Raw genomic sequence first — 19,260 nt, forward strand, 5'->3', positions numbered from 1 at the left:
GGTACGTGATCGGGGCAGCGTTTCTCGAAATCGTCTTAACTTCAAGTTCACCGACATCCCATTAAAACGCGTGTTAAACTTAATACACGCGTTTCAATGGGATGTCGGTGAACTTGTAGTTATGACGGTTTCGAGAAACGCTGCCCGGTTCATGTCTTCTGAGTAAAATTATGCACACTTGATGTTATCTTGTTTATAAACAGGAAAGCACACATAATACAGAAATATGCTTTCGATTTGTGTCACATGCCATCACGGTAATTTGTTTCTTTATCCCCCATCTCAACACTGAATACAAGTTTAAATTCCTCATCTTAGTTTAACCCCTCCTTTTCCTCCTTCTCAATATCATCTCTCTCAATCTTCTCCTTTTTTTTTACTTGCTTTCTCTGTGAGTCTGTTTTTCTTTCACCTTTGTTTTTATTTGCCCCTTCCAAGATTGCACTACCTCATCTATCCACAATAATATCCACGATAAAATATCTACACATGATGAACTCCACAAAAATAAATGAAAAGACCTTTTTCGTGTGTATGTGCAAAGATGTATTTTAATAACTCTGTATATAATAATACCATGATTCAAAAAAAGCAAACCATCTTCCAGTTTCCTTGATCAAAAAAAGATTACATAATAGATCTCTACAAATTATTTTCTTTCAAAGAAAATTTCACAACTGAAGAAAAAAAAACATACAGCTGAACAAAACCTCTACATACATTTATACATGATTATAACAGGACTCAATGAGATATTAAATGGCACAACAAAAAATTGACAAGTTGCCTCAAACATTTGCCATGTCACTGTAAGTCCTTTACCTCCAGACTTACTGGAAATCATTATGGGAGATTATTTGAGTCATCGTTTAAATAGCATGCAGGGTTGAAAATAGCATAATGTGCTGGAACAATGCATGCAATTGAACTACTACTTTTTTTTTGACATGGTTAGTGAAAAGAATGTTCTGGAATTCATAGAAGTATGATATATTTTCAAAGATATGGGAGCGGGATGAAACACAAAAACTAGTTTTCCTACTACATTAGATGTATGGTGTTCAATTCTTTACACCAAATGTATGGATCATAACATTAATATCCTGTTATTTCTAGATTTAATTTATTCAAAAAAATTCTTACTTCCTCCAGAAGTATTCTAACTCATATAGCCATTCTTTATTTAATCTTTTGACAATACCTTTCCATCATCAAAGTCAGGATTTACCCATGGACCTAATTAATACAAATATTATTAAAAATGTATGAAGGGAGCACATTTGAGAGCAATTTCTCTCAAGTGCAAAGAGTTTTCCAAGATTCTTCACTTTGATAAGAAACAAAAAAATACCATGACTAATCCCACGAGTATTGCTTTGTTTGTAACTGAATGACCATCATAACAACTCCTCAAAAAGCGAGGATGCAAGGAAAATAACTACAGCTAAACAGATCTTTCAAAGTAAAGGGTTAGGATTACAAAAAAGACACATATCTCCATATCTTAATTTTCTTAGCATTACATTCCTTAGTCCAAATTGTTATTATGTAACATTGAGTTACTTATCACTGACTTACCAGTGAACTGCACTTACAAGATTCAAATTTGGCAATATGTCACCAGCAAGCAGTAATTTTTCCATTCAATCAACTTGCTTTTTTTTATCGACATGGAAAATTAAAATATAATTATGCTGAAGAATGTTTTATCAGTATATTTTAAAGAGGGAAGAGATGTCTCACCATATATCATACCTAAAATACTGTTTTAATGCTCATCACAGTATAATTTATTGTTTCACTAAAACTGGAATTTTCATTCATCATTTTGCATACCAATCATCCAATTTGGAGGTCCTCACAAGAACAGAGTTATGGCCTGTATACACGTCAATCAATTATCCATGCTACAATACATTTGTAAGAATAAACATGTTTAGATACAGGAAACAATATTTGAAAGCTACAATTGGTGAAGAAATACAGACAGTTCAATCATGGTATGCCTATTTTTATGAGAAATGACAAAACTGTAAGTGATGATCAAATCAATTGCATCTTCACTGAAAAGAGGTTGTCTAACTAGTAATTACGATGTACAAAACACAAATATACATCCTGAAAAAAATGTTTTTTTGGCTCGAGTCGAAAGTTGAAAGGTCTGCCTATACCAATGAGAGGCACTTTTTACAGTTAAACAAAAGTCTACATTTTCCACTTCATTTTCCTTCTTTTCCCATCCACATACACGCACTACAGCTTAGAAAGCAGAGTATTGTGGTACTACAATCACAGGCCCATTCTTTAAAGTGCAAAATGGCGCACAGAAAACAAAGAGATTATTTATACACGTTTTTCTATTTGAAAAAAAGGAAAATCATGCATAAGAGTGTAACTAAAGTTTAATTTGCTCATGTTAATAATGAAAAGAAGTGAAGTATTTCTTCCAGATAGAGTAGGGCAAGACCAAAGGTCATCTTGTATCCCACATGTTACCAAGTATTGTCATATCATGATCATCAGTTGACATTATTCAAATTGGTATATTACTCTAAAATCAGTCTGATCCAAGCTCTTGTAGGACTTGCACATCAAGAAAGTCACCTATATCAAAATATTAGATACTATGGACTTGCCCAGTGACTTGATCTCTACATCACAATCTCCAGTCTTGCTGTTTGTACGTAAACCAAATAGAAACTGATTCACCTCATTTGCTCAAATGATAGAACTGTGAGAGTAGATTCCAAATAAACAAGAGTACATGACACAGACGTTTTTATCCCAAATCTCCCATTTCCAATCCCACTCCCTGTACCATTGCATCCTGGAGCTAATAACAGATGACTTTAGATTTTAAGTACAAAATAATCCATACTACACTATCTATGTACAATAAAACTCATTGAAGTAAGATTTACATCATGGCAATCATGATTATAATTGCATATTGACAAGAAGGGATAAGAAAAAACTGTCTTTTCTTTCTACATTTACATTTTCATTCCCTACCCAGAACACTGAAAAGGAAATGTATTCTTCCCCTTAAAGCCCCTCTGCACTAGTTTGGCCCGAGGGATTAGAACCCCCTGCACGGTCACTGGTAGGTGGTTATCTCATAAAATCGGCTCTCAATTAACATAAGAAAAAGGGAACCATGGGGACCAATGGTCACCGATTAGGCATTGTTTGCTATATAGAGGGCGCAAGTAGCTATAAGTAGTGCAGTGGGGCTTTAACATCTAAGGTTTGCAAATTCCTGTAGTCTGCAAATGTTAAAAAGCATATTTGAACAATTATTTTGCCATACATTTTTTCAATACAAGATCAAATAGATTTTGCAATAAAGATATTTCTTAACCCTTAGACTACTTAATTTTCCCATTTCCATAGACGTAATACATTAACATATCATCCCATCATAGGAAATCAGTTAACATATTCCTCTTAAACAATCTTCATGTCTACAAGCTTTTATTTAGTGCAACTTATTACGAGAAAAGGAAATATGCTTCCTTTGTATATCACCTAGAATATCACATTTATTCAAAGTCATTTCAAAGTCTTTCATTCATTTTTTTTTAGATATACTGGCTATAATGAGAAACTTGCATGCTTTGATTCTTTACATTCTTATCTGAGTTTATAGGAAAAATGAAAAAAGAAAAGAAAAAAATCTTTGTACATGAGTGAAACTGGCAAAATCATACTTTTTAAATATTTTGTTTTACTTATCAATTACAAATGGAATTAAAAGACTGGGCTTCAAATATATTCCTGGTGCGTATTGCAAGGGTTGAATGATCTCAACCATTATTTATAGAAGATGAAAATTTAATAGCAGATTATTTTCTTCATGTCTAAGTATAGATTTACCGAAATGGTTGCTGTATTTGTTCTTTATAACTTTCTTCCATAATGCATACGGAGAAGAAACTTTCACGGCATGGTTTAAAGGAAGCTTTTCCAAAGCACCACAATAAAAAAGGAAACAATACAGTAACACATTAACAAACAAAAACATAAGTATGGGCATTCAGATTCATACATAGTCTATAAATAAATCTTTCATTCATTAAATCATTAATTCTTTCACCACATTTTCCTAGAATTCATTATGCTATGTTTAAGATGACAAAAATGTACATTTTCTATGCTAATAAAGAAAATTCTATTATGATTATATCACCTAAATATGATACTGGCCCCTTTATCTTGTAACTTGAATGGCTAAGTATCGTACCACTACACTACTGTGGCTCAATATAAGACACAGGTTGATGAGCATTCCTAGGGCTTCTTATTTAATGGCATCCATCCCTTTATAACTCAAATAGAAAGAGACAGAGAATGTAAGACAAACTTAATGAATGAATGAATGAGTGAACATAAGATAGAGACCACAAGAGATAAGTGATCATTCAATGAGAAAGAGAGAACAGACAATTGAGTGGAAGCGAATAAAGAAGACAGAGAACCTAAAATGGCAATGCTGAACCTCATTTAAACAAAAGACTAAACTGAAATGAAGTTTCATCTAACTTTTGGTGCTTCTTTTTTTTTTGGTAGAGTATTTAAAGTCAGAGTACAAGGTGTAAAAAAAGTTGCCCTTGTCCAAGGAATGTATTGTACATCGGGGGTCCTGGGAGCCAGACTCTGAATGGTTTGGTGTATAAAAGACATGAAGAAGAGCTAAGGTGTGGCATTCCTCAAAACTGAAACAGAAAAGAAAGAGAGAGAAAGGTCATTGCATTAACAATACAAGATATTATATACACAACCAATAAAAGGTAAATCCACTACATGTAAATATCAACTATTAATTATTACACTTACTACTGAGTGTAATGAGGTTTCCTCCTCATTACTGCAGATAATTGTTAGCATCATATGTATTTAATGACTTGCCATTACATCGTTTTTATTACTGTTGTATCAATCAAATATTATGTACATGTTTTGTTACCTTGTATATGCCTTACTTTGTAAATTCTTTTCATATGCAGTTAATGTGGAAATAAAACCTAAATAAAAAAAATAAATAAAAAAACTGTTACATGACAGTTTTATCCATTTTCAATTTGTTGCTGATTTGAATGTCATTTTCAAATATCATACTTGTGAGGAAGTTAATACCGGTGTTAAATAGCAGCATCAAAAGACTTATAAGTTTGAATCTTTATAAATAAAAAGCTTACAATTTTTTTTTTCAGACTTGACAGGGCAGACATTACAACGCATTTACATGGTGGATTTATTGTGCTCAGTGCCATGTGCACTGCTTAGCACATATTAATAATAATCTGTTCTTGTATAGCGCATAACACATTATGATATAACATCCATATCCGCTATGACTATGCACAGGATCAATGCTCTGAACCAGACTTTACTGAAGACACGAAACCTCGTACCCAGGTACATAACACATTGAAAGTGTGAGTAGAATGAAAAAGTGCCTCCTACCCTTTTAAGGAATTCCTCTGCGACAATCCTAGCACGAGCGTTCACACTGAGCTTCATCTCACTGATCTCCTTGTCGATCTCCTCCATGAACTGGATGATGAAGTCCACCAGCTTGTGTTTCAACATCTGCTCTGTGTGGAAGTTTGTGATGAGGAAGCTGATGTCATACCCCTGCACAGAAATAGAAGTTAAAATGTTTTAAAGGTTTTAATTGCAAAACAACAAACAAACAAACAAATAAATTATACAAATTTGATGTTCTCTGATACAAGATCCTTTAACACTTGCTCCATGGTTATTTTCCTACACTACCTGGGGGGCGTTTCATAAAGCTCGGCGTAAAGTTTCAAATGACTTTACAAATTATTTGAATATGAAGAGCCATATGGGATGCCTAAAGTTTTTCCTGACATTTTAACAAAGTGTGACTGTAATTATCATTATTTTCCCATAATCTCAATTAAATTGTAGCCAAAAATACACTTAGCATTAAAATGTTTTGTTAATAATGATAAGGTTAATCTACATCTGCAAATTTCAACTTTAGCTTACATGCAATTAAAAGGATTTGAGAATCCCATAGCTTTTCATATTCAAGTCATCGTAATGTCATGCGTAACTTTACGCACAGCTTTATGAAACACCCCCAGAATTTCTTACTTCAACCTTGGCTTGGACCCAACACTTTACCTAACCCAAAATTGAACTGCAACCCTAACCCTTACCCTACACTGCTGACGAAATCAATCCTGAAGCATGATCCGTGGCCAAAACAAATGCCAGATCAAGAAAGTTTGATGTCTCAAAAAAATTGTATAAACGTAAAATGTACAGGGAGACTTTTGGGAGTTTTACGTGCAACGCCTCATTGTTTGTTCACAACCGGCTTAATGGAATTCCCAATTAATACATGTGCAAATATCACATGCAGCAACCCCCTGAAACATCATCCCATTAGAATTACTTGGAGCATCGCATGCATAAGATCAGAGATCCCTTGGTTAGGTTTTAGGTTAAGAGTTTATGAGAATGAATTTCAGTTGCAAGGACGGTGCTTCTAAAGTTGCTAAAAGGTATGCACTTTGTATAAGAGAGCAGTCCATCATAAAAGTGAGGTCTGCGATCAGTGACTTACAACTGCAAGAGACCAGGGTCCTGTCTTTCAAATAGTTGCGATTGATCCAAATCAATCGCAAGTTTGCAATCTCCTATCTCTTACATGTATGTACATAGTTGCGATTAATATCAACTCTTTGTAAGACAGGGCCCAGGCATTTCATTACCGGTATTTGCAATATATCCTCTCTCACTCTCAGTCACTTCAAAATTGCAGATATGGATTTGGGAAATGATAAGCCTTGAATTTTGTTTTTCTTCATATAATTCACTGTATCTAAACAAGCAGTGCTTCTATCATTGGTATTCCTTTCAGTTTCAATGTACTATTAACATAGACAAAGGATATGAGCTCATCATCTTGAGAGTAAATGAGGAATGAATGAATATGTTTACTTACCTCTACAGGTTTTCTTCGAAGAATGAAGAAGTTATCTGCTCTGAGCATCATAAAGCGGGTAAATTTGTGACAAAGGATCTTCTCGATTTCATCAGCCTGACAAAGAAAACAATATTCACACCATGAACATGATGAGCCATCGGGAAAGATACATACACTTATATATATGATGGAGGAGTAGACTATAAGTTACACACTTTTGTTTTCAGAATATTCACTTAAAATACACTTCATTCCTTTCTTCAGGAGGAAAAAAACAATAATGGATATTTAGTATTTCTTACCCAACAGCAAATGACCTTTGAAACTTGAGGCTATTTGAAATCTCGTAGAAACATGCCAATTGAAAACAAGGAGCAGAAAAGTCCACTTTGTATGTCATTGAATATTAATCCTTACCACATATTACATGCTCCCTATCTTGTCTATAAACCCTATGTATTGGATAAAGAGTGATGATTTGATTCTCACCTGCTTGATGGCGATGCTTATTCTGAGCGAGTTGATTGAACCTTCTATTAGAACCTTCTCTCTTTCATTTCTGCTCACTGATACTGGTGTCAACAATAATTCTTTACTACTCCTGTATAATCAAACAAACATTAACAACATGTTAGCAAACCATTCACCTCATCATCCTGTCACAAAATAAATGAAATAAATATTGAGGGTTCAGTGACACAAAGACGTAACTATTTTGTCAAAATAAGTATTTGATATCAAAATGTTCAGAAAAATGTGGGCTTTCCAGGAAACACAAAGACTTAACTCCCCCCAACACCCCATTGAAGTCAATGGCTAGTAAAACATAGTGCTGCATAAACACATAAACCACTTTTACTCAAAATGGCCAAAATGGAGTTACGTCTTTGTGTCACTGACCCCTCGAAATGTAGATCAAATTGATAAGTTAAACTGGATTGTCATTACAGATTGAAAGTAGATTACGTGCATTGCATACTAGACGTTGTATATCTCAAAGTGGCTTTTTCAGTAGTTTTCCTTATTTTAGAACACAAACCCTCACTACATATACATGGTTGATATGCATAATTATAATGTACAGTACATCTAAAGTTCTAATCAATATCTTCTTATCAAACAACAAGCAGTAAATCACAAACGCTTTGTTTCCATGTGTGCTATTAAAATATTTGCTAATTGCGGAGTGATGGATCAGTGATGGAGGCCTAGAGCAGTGGGATCACAACTGGGAAGTTCTGGATTCTAAACTAAGTTGATGCACTAGTGTCCTTTGTTAAGGCATTAATCCTCAATATCATGTCCCTCAGATAGGACTCAAATGTCCACATATTCCTACATGTATGAGCATTTACTTGCTTTCATAGCAGTCCAGTAAAGATATTATCAGTAAATTTATCACTAAATCTTGAGTCTTAAAACATATTCACAAAAATTCTACATTCAATCATGCCTGATTTATTTATTTTTCTTCCAGTTTCGTGGTCCAAATTCCAAAATGTCAACTTGTCAACCCAACCTGAAAATGCATATAAAATGAGAATAAGCCTCTAATCTGAATATTATACACTTGCTAAATAAGATCCTGGACTGTGAATTGATTTTGTTTTGTTTGACTCACCTGACTTCTACTTCTGGTTTGTTGTGTCTTTCTACAACTTGTGAAGAGAAGTTTTCTAGGCACATAGCAGCGGTCAATGTTGACCTCACAGCATTAAGGTATGGTCTCAGTGTTGCAGCCTGTCAATGTAGAAAATGATAAAATATTTTTTCAGTTCTAGCCGATGGTAATCCTTAATAATAATCACTACTTTTCATAATTCATAATATATATTATAAGCATTACAACAGCATGAAGAAAAATGATAATAAAATCTAATTTTTAAAATATGTTGTTTAATTGGACACTTTCTCAGTTAATATTGTTAATCAGATGAGAAATGATACAATCCTTGCATGGTATTATATTTTCTCCTCATTATACATGTTTTCCCCCCTTTATTGTTAAAAATCTGCTTAAGATGCCTATCAACAAGAAAATGCATAAATACAGTGCATGTATTGAATTCTGAATAGTAAAACAAAAATTGGTCATTGAATCATAAAAACATAAAAAAATCACCAACCTTTGAGTCTGTACATGTAATAAAACATATTACAGCTGTGCATAAAACAAAGCTAAACAATGTTATCTTATCATATCCAGGAACCCACTTCAGCTTCCTGATTTTACATGTATACTATAAATATATTTGAGAAATTCTGAATATAAACCGAGGATATGGTTGTATTTTGACAAGAGGCTTAGAGCCAGTGCATGTATTTCCTTTTCCCCTATTACACTGTACAGTATGCAGATCTCAACTCTCAAGTAGGAAACGAAGTAGGACTTTCTATTGTCAGAGTGCATGAATGCAATGTATAGACTACTTCCTCATACATGTATGTACCTGTATCTTTTACCGGTATATACTGTAGTATCTCTCCTAACAAATCTTTTCACACAGAAGGCATTCTATTGATACTTTGGCAGATCATCAAGCTTCATTTGACATTTTACAGAAAGTGAAGCTCACAGGTGTATCAAATTGCTAGGTATTCAAAAGAATTGTCCCTTATAACCCAGGAAACCCAAACATTTCAAAAGGGCAATGTATAGTATAACCACTGCTATATTCATGTATTTACATGTAAGTGCAATTATACAATACATCTGGGCAAAAACAGATTAATTATACATTATCTTTGTACAGTAAGGACTTGCCAATTGGGGCATGCTTGAAATACTTTATCTCCATCACTTTATGTCCAAAATAAATATGTAATTACATTTTTTTTTTATTACTCCTAAACTGAAAATCAATTTTTAAAGTCTCTGAATGATAGAAAATAAACAGGACCTGTTTCTGTTGCCAATAAAAGATGATTTCTTGATTAACTTCTATAAATTTATTTAATTACTATTTCATTGCAATATCTAGTGAATTTTAAACCCTTCTGCTTGATTTCATAAAAAAGATTGGAACCTACACCATGGTCTAAACCTCTGATTTATAATCGATGAGAAAAAACAAGAATAAAACTTAATGTTTTTGTCATAATTTTTCTCTATGTTTTTGGTTTTGTGTGTGTTTTGGGGGCTTTGAAAATAAACGATCAGGGACCAGTTTCACAAAGCCTTTTTTCAATGACAAAAATCAGTGACAAATCTGTTGATAACAAATCAGAAGCAAGGATTTCAGTTGCTTATAACAAAAACTGTCATTTATCACTGATGACAACAAGTTTTGTGAAACGCCCCCCTGATGGCTCCTTGGGTCAAAAGGTCACAATATTTTTCATATGTTGTCTTGAAATTTATAATTTGTTTTGAAATTCATGAATAAGATAAGTTAAAAACAGCAACACTCCTACAAGATTAGAAAAGGCAACATAGACCTACCGTATATACCACCAATACAGACATTTCAGAATTATTTGAGGGCCTATAATCTTTCCTCATAAATGGTGTTAAATAACTCTAATACCCCATTCACAGTGGTTTTGAAATTTGTAGCGGCGTTGTAGCGGAGCGGCGACACCGCCATAACACCGCTACAAATGCATTCACAGTAGAAAAGTTATCCCGCTGCAGCAGCGGGATAAATATCATGTACCCATTCACGCTGCAGCGGGTGATTTTTATTACCTCCGTAACAAACACGTGTATGCATGGCTCATGACCCGCGAGTGACCCCGATATGACCGGAAATACTTCAGCGCGGGGTTTTCGATTGCTTGAAATTGCGCGCGCTAGCTGTACTTTTTGTATCCTCGATCATATTACTTTTTAAAAAACTAGCATTTTTATTGCTTCCAGTCAGAATATTTTAATTTTTTGAAGTGTGAAATATTTTTATTTGGATAATTATAATATCTGCATAATAATAAAATCAATTTGAATCCACTGGTTACTTTATTTCTATTTCACTTTATGTTCCCCATTGCTGGAGAAAAGAGGTCAGTGATAGGTAAGTAAACAAATCACACGTGTTTGTCGCGGTGTAATAGCGGAGAGCCTTCACACTGAGTAAACACCGCGACAGCAGCGGGACTGTCCCGCTGCTGTAGCTAGGCGAACCTAGCGATAGTTTGTCGCGGCGTTACGCGAGGCGGTGTTATCCCGCGATAGTTTATAACGGGTCCGAGCCTTCACACTGAAGACAACACCGCGACAGCAGCGGGACAGTCCCGCTGCTGTCGCGGTGTTTGAGGCCACTGTGAATGGGGTATAATACTACTAAAGGCTGAGATGTTATCCCCTACATGTACATGAACAGAATGTCCATCTTAAAAACCGAAAATTTCGAATTTTTATTTTTAAATTCAAGAAAATTATATCCTCATACCTTTAATAAAATTCAAATTGTCACATAAAGTTGTCATCAGATACAAATCATCTCAAAACTAGCTCATATTCAGGGGATTAATATTAACAAAGCACAAAGGAAGGATGAACAGTCTGCACAAAGTGACTTTAAGTGTTCTCTTAAGTGTTTTACATCATGATGGGAAATGTAAACTACAGACTGGTGTACTTAAAAAATACTTTCAAAAAGTAATACAGAGAATCACGGTGTATGTACATGTAGATTTAGATAATATTCATGTATGTACTCCATGTATGAAAGTTGTAATTGAAAGAAACATTTCTTTAAAGCCCAACTGCACTACTTATAGCTACTTGCACCCTCTATTCAGCAAACAATGCCTAATCGGTGACCGCTGGTCCCCCATGATCCCCTTTTTCTTATGTTAATTGAGAACTGAGATAACCCACTGTCAGTGACCATGCTGGGTGGTCTAATTCCTCCTGGCTGCGACTTTGCGTTTTACACCCTGGCCTGGACATTTTCCCGGTAAATAGCAATGAAACTGCTTGAATGAGTCTAGTCTACGCTCCTCGATCGGGCGCGCCAGTACTTCTCTGACATTGAAGGATTAGATTACCTTCACGAAAAAAAAAAGTATATGAATGTAAAGCAGTAAATAAAGTGCAAATGAATTCATGTAAAACTGGTGTATAATTTCCTTTATATGTTATGTGTCTGTACATTACACTAGACAAAGTGATGAATGGAAAAAGAGAGAAAGAGAGGTCTTATAAACAAATATCATGAATTTAAAATGAGAAAGAGAGAAAGGGAGAGAGAGACAGAGGTCTTAGAAACAAATATGAATTCAAGAAGTGAGAAAGAGAGGGGGTCTTAGAAACAAATATCATGAATTGAGAGCTAGAGAGAGAGAGGTCTTAGAAACAAATATCAAGAAATGAGAAAGAGAGGGGGGGGGGTCTTAGAAACAAATATGAAGAGAGAGAGAGAGGCCTTAGAAACAAATATGAAGAGGGGGTTAATGAGAGAGAAAGAAAGAGGGGTCTGAGAAATACATACGAGAGAGAGAGTGGGTCGAGAGAGAGAGGTCTTAGAAAACAAATATGAATAGAGATGGGGGGGGGGGGGGGGGGGGGGGGAGAAATGGGTCTTAGAAAACAAATATGAAGAGAGATGAGGGGGGGGGGGAGGTCTTAGAAAACAAATATGAAGGGAGAGGGGTCAAGAGAATTAGAGAAATTAGGTCTTAGAAACAAATGACATGAATTAAACTAGATGGAATTTTGACTGCGCGCAGTCGAAAATGATGCCTCCGCCATAGAGCAATTTAAACAAGTTTGGAGTTTAAATCTCCAGTGGTTCTTGAGATATCATGATAACAATCTCAATGTATGGAATTTCATAAGTTGACCTCTGTGACCCTTGACCTTTGACCTACGTGCTCCAAAATCTAATCAGATTGTATTCCTATAGTGATACACACTATCACTAAGTTTGAAGTTTAAATCTCCAGTGGTTCTTGAGATATCATGATAACAATCTCAATGTATGGAATTTCATAAGTTGACCTCTGTGACCCTTGACCTTTGACATACGTGCTCCAAAATCTAATCAGATTGTTTTCCTATAGTGATACACACTATCACTAAGTTTGAAGTTTAAATCTCCAGTGGTTCTTGAGATATCATGATAACAATCTCAATGTATGGAATTTCATAAGTTGACCTCTGTGACCCTTGACCTTTGACATACGTGCTCCAAAATCTAATCAGATCGTCTTCCTATGGTGATACATACTATCCTTAAGTTTGAAGTTTAAATCTCAAATGGTTCTTGAGATATCGCGCTAACAAACTCAATACAAGGAATTTCATAAGTTGACCTCTGTGACCTGTGACCTTTGACCTACGTACTCCAAAATCTAATCAGATCGTCTTCCTATGGTGATAAATACTATTCCCGAGTCTTAAGTTTAAATCTTAAATGGTTCTTGAGATATTGTGATAACGGTCAAACGGGACGGACGGACGGACGTACGGACGGACGTACGGACGGACAACCCGAAAACATGATGCCTCCGGCACCACCTTCGGTGGCGGAGGCATAAAAAATGAAAGACGTGATCCCACAATAATAGAAAATGGTACGAGTGCAATATTTAAATCACAGTTTATGTATTACATTACCATTACACATATTATGTCGAGTGTAGTCTGTGTATGTGTCGATATGTGTACACGTGTGTTAGGGGGGGGGGGGTCCGAATCAGCAAATGGTTTGAAAGTAGGCTACACGTCAAAAATTGAAACCCTGAAGAAGGCGGAATTAAACCACAAAAACCATAATATTATTTGGTTTCTCTCTTTCCTTACTTTGATTAATTCCTTCTCTAATTTCTCTCTTTCTTTCAAGTTAGTTTTGTTTTCTCTCTCTGCTTATGACATTCTTTGTTTCCTCTCTGTTCTTTAATTATTTATTGTTTTTCTCTATTTCCTTCTGTTGTTTTTCTCTCACTCGTTGTTTTTCTCTCACTCGTACGTCTCGATACAAAAGTACATGTACCGCGTACCGCGACACTGGACATATAGGACGTACGTTGAGCATTGCAGAAGAGCTACGTGCGCGCGCAATATCTTGTCATGGATAGACTTTTCCCAGTCGGTTCCTTGAAATTTATTGGGAAAAGGTCCAGGCCAGGGTGTAAAACGCAAAGTCGCCTCCTGGCTAAACTAGTGCAGGCGGACTTTAAACAAAAAAGTGTTTAGACCAAGATATTAGGGCTTTACCAATTGATGGCTTAGGGTCTATGTAGACCATAAGTTCATAACCATTATACACACACAAAAGATATATTATCAACAGTTCCATTACAAAAAGGAAACGAATACTGGACAGATTAAGATAGATCTACAAATGTAGTCATCTAGTCGATCAATAATGACCAAATTAGAGCCTTTGTACTGTAGACCATTTTAAAAGGGATTTGATTCAGATTTCAGCTAAATAACAGAAGAGGTGCACTAGTCTAGATCTAATAATATTAATTTTGCAAACAAATTAAATAGTTTTGATATTAGATTATACCAAGGATGAATGAAAGCTTCCTAAACCTGGTGAAAAGATCGAGAGTAAATGGGATAAAAATGCATTTCCTTTCTGTATTCTGGTTGTTTGTCACAAGTCTGTTTTACTTTTACATGAAAAGGATCTCCTCAGACTTGTAGTTCCCTCATTATACCAAGTTCTATGACTAGGTTCATGTTCTACTAGGTCATGAGATACACATTTACTTGGAATGAAGGTGGATAGTGTTGTTGATGTTTCTTTCTACTTCTTTTTTTAAATTCATTTCCGAGACTTTATCATCCATGATTAAGCAGGTAAGAAATGCAAGAAAAATTTCAACCATTTTTGTTTCCACTTGTAAGGTAAAATGTATACAAATCTCCATCTATTCTAAATTCACAGTATTTACCTCCACGTTCTTAATGTATAATATGAGTAAAAATCATACAATTCAAGCACCCATACTGTGACATGTTACAATGCAAAGTGAATTAGATAACCGGAAGTCATTTGCATGGAATATCTGTGCACAGTGCGGCAAACAGTTCGGATGGGGTCGAGAGTCACCAGCTAGGCCACTACGCTCCCGTAGGTTAGCAGTGTCTCCACCGTACATGCTTTTCGACATCCTTTTCCGCGTTCAGTTTCGAAGAGTTAAAATGGCATTATGACATAATTCATAAATAATCCTATACCTCTAATTGTTTAAATATACAATGAAAATGCAATTAAGTTACATGATTAATGCTAATTTTTTGTAAAATAAGTGAAACATACCATCTTTTATCGCACTTCCTACACTGCCAGGATCGGAAACGCCCGGTCATCAAGCACGAAATGCCTGTCCAACATTGGACACAGAGGGAGCCATAAATAAATAAACATTTCCCCTTTCCGATTCCCCATGTTCAGCTATAATGTGATTTTCACTTGACAGTCATATTTATTTATCTATTTTAATTTGTTAACGTATTCCCTCAAATGTTTTGCTCATTCGGTAAAAAGGGGCAGACCAAAGTGCTTCTTATGGGGGTGATGGTAGATCTTTACTTGTATTACAAAACCCACAGAAATAATTCTGTATTGTCGGTGTCATCTCGCGTGGATGGGTTGGTAAACATAAAACATATCTATATAAACCTATATTGTTTTACTATCATGTTGTATTTTTGTTATTTCACTTTTCTTTTTCCGTTTTATTTGAAAAGAAAAGAAAAACAAATGTGTAAAAAGTATTACTAGTAGGCCTAATTCAATTTATTTTCATCCCTGTATCATATTCCAAAAGAGACTGCAGGAGTATGTTCATTTTTGTCATTTCGAGTTATTGTCATCTTTACTTTTACCATGTTACACTATAATTTTGAAATTTGTTATCCAATGTTAGAAAACAAAAACTGATTGAGAATGATCCGATTTTTTTGGATTTTAATCAATAAAATTTGGATTGAATTGAATTATATATATATAGACTTTACAGATAATGCAGGTTCATGTCCCCCCCCCCCCCCCCCCCCCTCCCCGGCCGTGTTTCATTTTTTTTTTTTGGTTCTATTCTATTCTTTTGGTTAACAACTTCAATGACGAAACCCTTTACATTGTTAATTCAGAACGTAACATACGTGTATTGTTTGATAGCAAAACTAAAGAGCCTACTAGATAAGTTGTGTAACAAAAAATACCAATACGAATACCAGGCCACTGTGTGTTTCGATTTGTCTGCATCGCTGGTCCGCACAAAACAATACCTTGTATTCGTCGGAGCGAATAGCGCGGTATATTCAAGGATTGCGCCTGGTATATTCTTATAGTCTGTCATTCCACTTGAAATTCATGGACCAAGGACTAAGAAATAGCTATGTGCAATGAGTTATGCTGCCACACTTCGCCAACATACGATGAATGACAGATACATCATTGGTTGTGAATTCTTTGAAAGAGGCTGAGGGTCATTAATTATTGTCACCACTCACCAGCATTCTGCCGTATAGGTGAGTTATAAACCAATAACATTCCATGATCTTCATGTATGCAAGGCATGTGATACAGCTAGTGGTCAACACATTGTAAGCCAAATAATTGACCATCAGCATGACATATAATGTGCACTGAGTTCAGAATGCATGGGAGACGGGCTGATGACCGTAACGGGTTATCTCAAACCACATGGCACAATGTTATACTCCTTCAAACAGCATGATATAAAAAATAATTTGTATCCGATATTCCATGCCACTTGTTTATTTCATGCTAGTCATATTGTATTCGTAAGTTACAATTTGATGTGAGTTTGATGTTATGCATTTATCAGCAATGTCTTGCATGCAAGCTAGGACCATATTGATAGAACAATGTCTATGAGGGGAATATAGGAGGGGTTCGCGCATAATATTATCTTTTTTTGAAATCGCAATTTCCCCTATATATTAATCCTCACTTTTCCTTTATAACCCCCCATTTTCCAATGGGTGTAGAGGGCACATGGAGAGGCGGCGCTCCCGGGGGCAGGGGGGGGGGGGGCACAGTGCCCCCACTTTTTCAAGTACCCTAAAAGTGCCCCCTTTTACACAGGAAAAGTGCCCCTTTAACTTTGTAAAAATGCCCCTTCCCCTTTTCACCTGTGATAAGTGCCCTTTTTATTTTGAAACGTGCCCCTTTTCGTTCGACAACTTCCCACTTTCCTATGCAATAAGTATCCATTATCGATTCTCATAAGTTACTTTTTAGTCACTAGTAAGTGCCCCTTTCCAGCCTATGAGAAGTGCCCTTTTTGCACATTTGATAAGTGCCCCCTTTCACCTCCGATAAATGCCCCTATCAAAATCTGATTGGTGCCCCTTTTTTCAACAAATATCAGGTCAGTGCCCCTTTTCACATTTGATAAGTGCCCCCTTTCACCTCCGATAAACGCCCTTATCAAAATCTGATTGGTGCCCCTTTTTTCAACAAATATCAGGTCAGTGCCCCTTTTCAGGTGCGATAAGTGCCCCTTTTCCTATCTTTTAGGAGCCTGTCCCCTTCTCATTAATGCCCCTTTTCACCTCTAATTAATGCCCCTATCAAAATCCGATGGGTGCCCCTTTTCCGTCGACAAATACTGATTTCAAATTCTCATAAGTGCCCTTTTTTCATCTCAGGTGAGTGCCTCTTTTCAGGTGCAAGGAATGCCTCATTTTCTTTTTGTGATTTGCTGTGAAGTTTACAGTGCCTGATGAAATGACTGAATGCATGAATGAATATATACGACAAGAACGCCTATGATTATGATTTCATTATATTTGTTACGTCATTCATATTATAGGTTTCCACCACGGCAGCGTCATGCCAGAGGGTCCGAGCGTAAGACGGTGGGGTGACACCGCTCGTCAATTCATCCATAAACGCATCGAGGAGGTCAAAGGAGTTAGCAAGGTTATGGAGCGCGAAAGATGGAGAGGTGCCTGTATCAATGCCGTCGTCGTCTATGGCAAGCAGTTGTTTCTCCAACTCCTTCACAATAGTCCTTCAGGAAACGACACAAGGAGCGATGGTGAATCGGACACATCTGCAAAAAAGAAAACTATAAAGGCATGTGATCACAAAGAAGAGAATATTGACGATGGAGAAGACTCCATCTGGTACCGGTATCACTTCTTGATGTGGGGTAGCCTACGAGCGAATGAATACAAAGAGCCATCAAAACGCTCGAAGCGAGCAAAGAAATCAGAAGCACCAAAAGCTCCAAATCCTATGGTGGAGTTTCACTTCGAGGATAAGACATTTCTTGTCTTCTACGGTGGCAGCATCCGTATCGTTGACGGGCCATGTGAAGATGAAGGGACGGACGTTCTATCCGAGACATTTGATTTCGAAAAGGCGGCGACGGCGTTACTGAAACCAATACCAATCTGCTACACCATCATGGACCAGACGCACTTCGCAGGAGCCGGTAACATCGTCAAGAATGAAGTGCTCTATGCGTGTCGAATGCATCCTCTGGAACTAGGAAGCAATTTGACCCGATCTGAAGTCGTGCGACTCGCCGAGGAAGTCGTGCGATTTACAAAGGACTGGCTGAAGTGGGAGGAAGAGCTGCCGGAGTATCAGAAATTTGGCTCCTGGCTGAAGATGTACTGGAAGTTCAAATGTCCCGACGGTCATAAGACTATAAGAGGATTCTTTGGAGATGAACTGAAGAGAATGACGATGTGGTGTCCTGAATGCCAAGGACTGAGAGTTGAGAGTGATATATCAAAGGCAGAGCTAGCAAACATTGGGAAAATTAAGAAAACTACAAATGTGAAACGTGAGAATAAAGATGAATCTGATGATGACGGTGATGTGAAACGCCCAAAGAAAATGAAATCGGTAAAGGCACCTGGTAAAAGAAAAGCGGTTGTGAAGATGTCGGGGAAGAAGAATCTGAGATTGAACTACGAAGACGATGAGGATTTTGATCAAGTGCCTCTTACGTCATGTACATCAAAGTCTAGGAAAGTGAGCGTTTCCAAAGGACAGAAGAAGAAGAGATCTCCTCCAACCAGAACAAAACCAAGGGAAAGGGAATTTGTAGAACCGTTGAGTGAATGCAAGGTATCCGAAGGTGCCTCAAAGAAGCAATCAAGAAAACGGACTCATTCAGAGATGACCAGAACGGAACAAAATAAGAAGGACAAAGTATTATGTACGAAAGTCAAACAGGAATGCCGTCCAGATGATGCTGATGACGTCGACGTTAAGAACAAAAGATGCAAGGGGATAAGCTTGAAAGCCCGAGTCAAAGTTGAAAATCAGGGAATTGAAAGTGATAAGTCGGCAAGGGCAAAGACTCCTCAGAGGAGAAGCGCACGACTAAGCAAAATAAAACTTGAGGTGTAA

General features: G+C 36.4%; 2 protein-coding genes across 2 annotated transcripts; one reads left to right on the top strand and one right to left on the bottom strand.

The window, feature by feature from the left end:
• Window positions 1-522: 522 nt before the first annotated feature.
• On the bottom strand, window positions 523-15,253 carry LOC588038 (actin-related protein 2/3 complex subunit 4). Its single transcript, XM_787739.5, has 6 exons — window positions 15,181-15,253; window positions 8,586-8,704; window positions 7,454-7,565; window positions 6,983-7,078; window positions 5,467-5,637; window positions 523-4,715 (listed from the first exon to the last, which is right to left on the bottom strand). The coding sequence occupies exons 1-6, from the start codon at window positions 15,181-15,183 to the stop codon at window positions 4,710-4,712; spliced, it is 507 nt and encodes a 168-aa protein (XP_792832.2). The 5' UTR covers window positions 15,184-15,253; the 3' UTR covers window positions 523-4,709.
• Window positions 15,254-16,137: 884 nt separating this feature from the next.
• Window positions 16,138-19,260, top strand: LOC105436686 (endonuclease 8-like 2). The gene is made up of 2 exons (XM_011662507.2): window positions 16,138-16,394; window positions 17,705-19,260. Exon 2 carries the CDS (start codon window positions 17,725-17,727, stop codon window positions 19,258-19,260), a length of 1,536 nt encoding a protein of 511 aa, XP_011660809.2. The 5' UTR covers window positions 16,138-16,394; window positions 17,705-17,724.

This window comes from Strongylocentrotus purpuratus, unplaced genomic scaffold, assembly GCF_000002235.5.
Source record: "Strongylocentrotus purpuratus isolate Spur 01 unplaced genomic scaffold, Spur_5.0 spur5_scaffold_6, whole genome shotgun sequence".
NCBI classification, from domain to species: Eukaryota; Metazoa; Echinodermata; class Echinoidea; order Camarodonta; family Strongylocentrotidae; genus Strongylocentrotus; species Strongylocentrotus purpuratus.

Bases quoted from the DNA above. Each gene is read 5' to 3' on its own strand.
- LOC588038 (XM_787739.5), bottom strand. The intron at 7,079-7,453 runs GTGAGAATCAAA...TTTCTTTGTCAG, and splicing joins TAAGCATCGCCATCAAGCAG to GCTGATGAAATCGAGAAGAT. The intron at 5,638-6,982 runs GTAAGTAAACAT...ATTTCTGTGCAG, and splicing joins TTCGAAGAAAACCTGTAGAG to GGGTATGACATCAGCTTCCT.
- LOC105436686 (XM_011662507.2), top strand. From the start codon at position 17,725: ATGCCAGAGGGTCCGAGCGTAAGACGGTGGGGTGACACCGCTCGTCAA.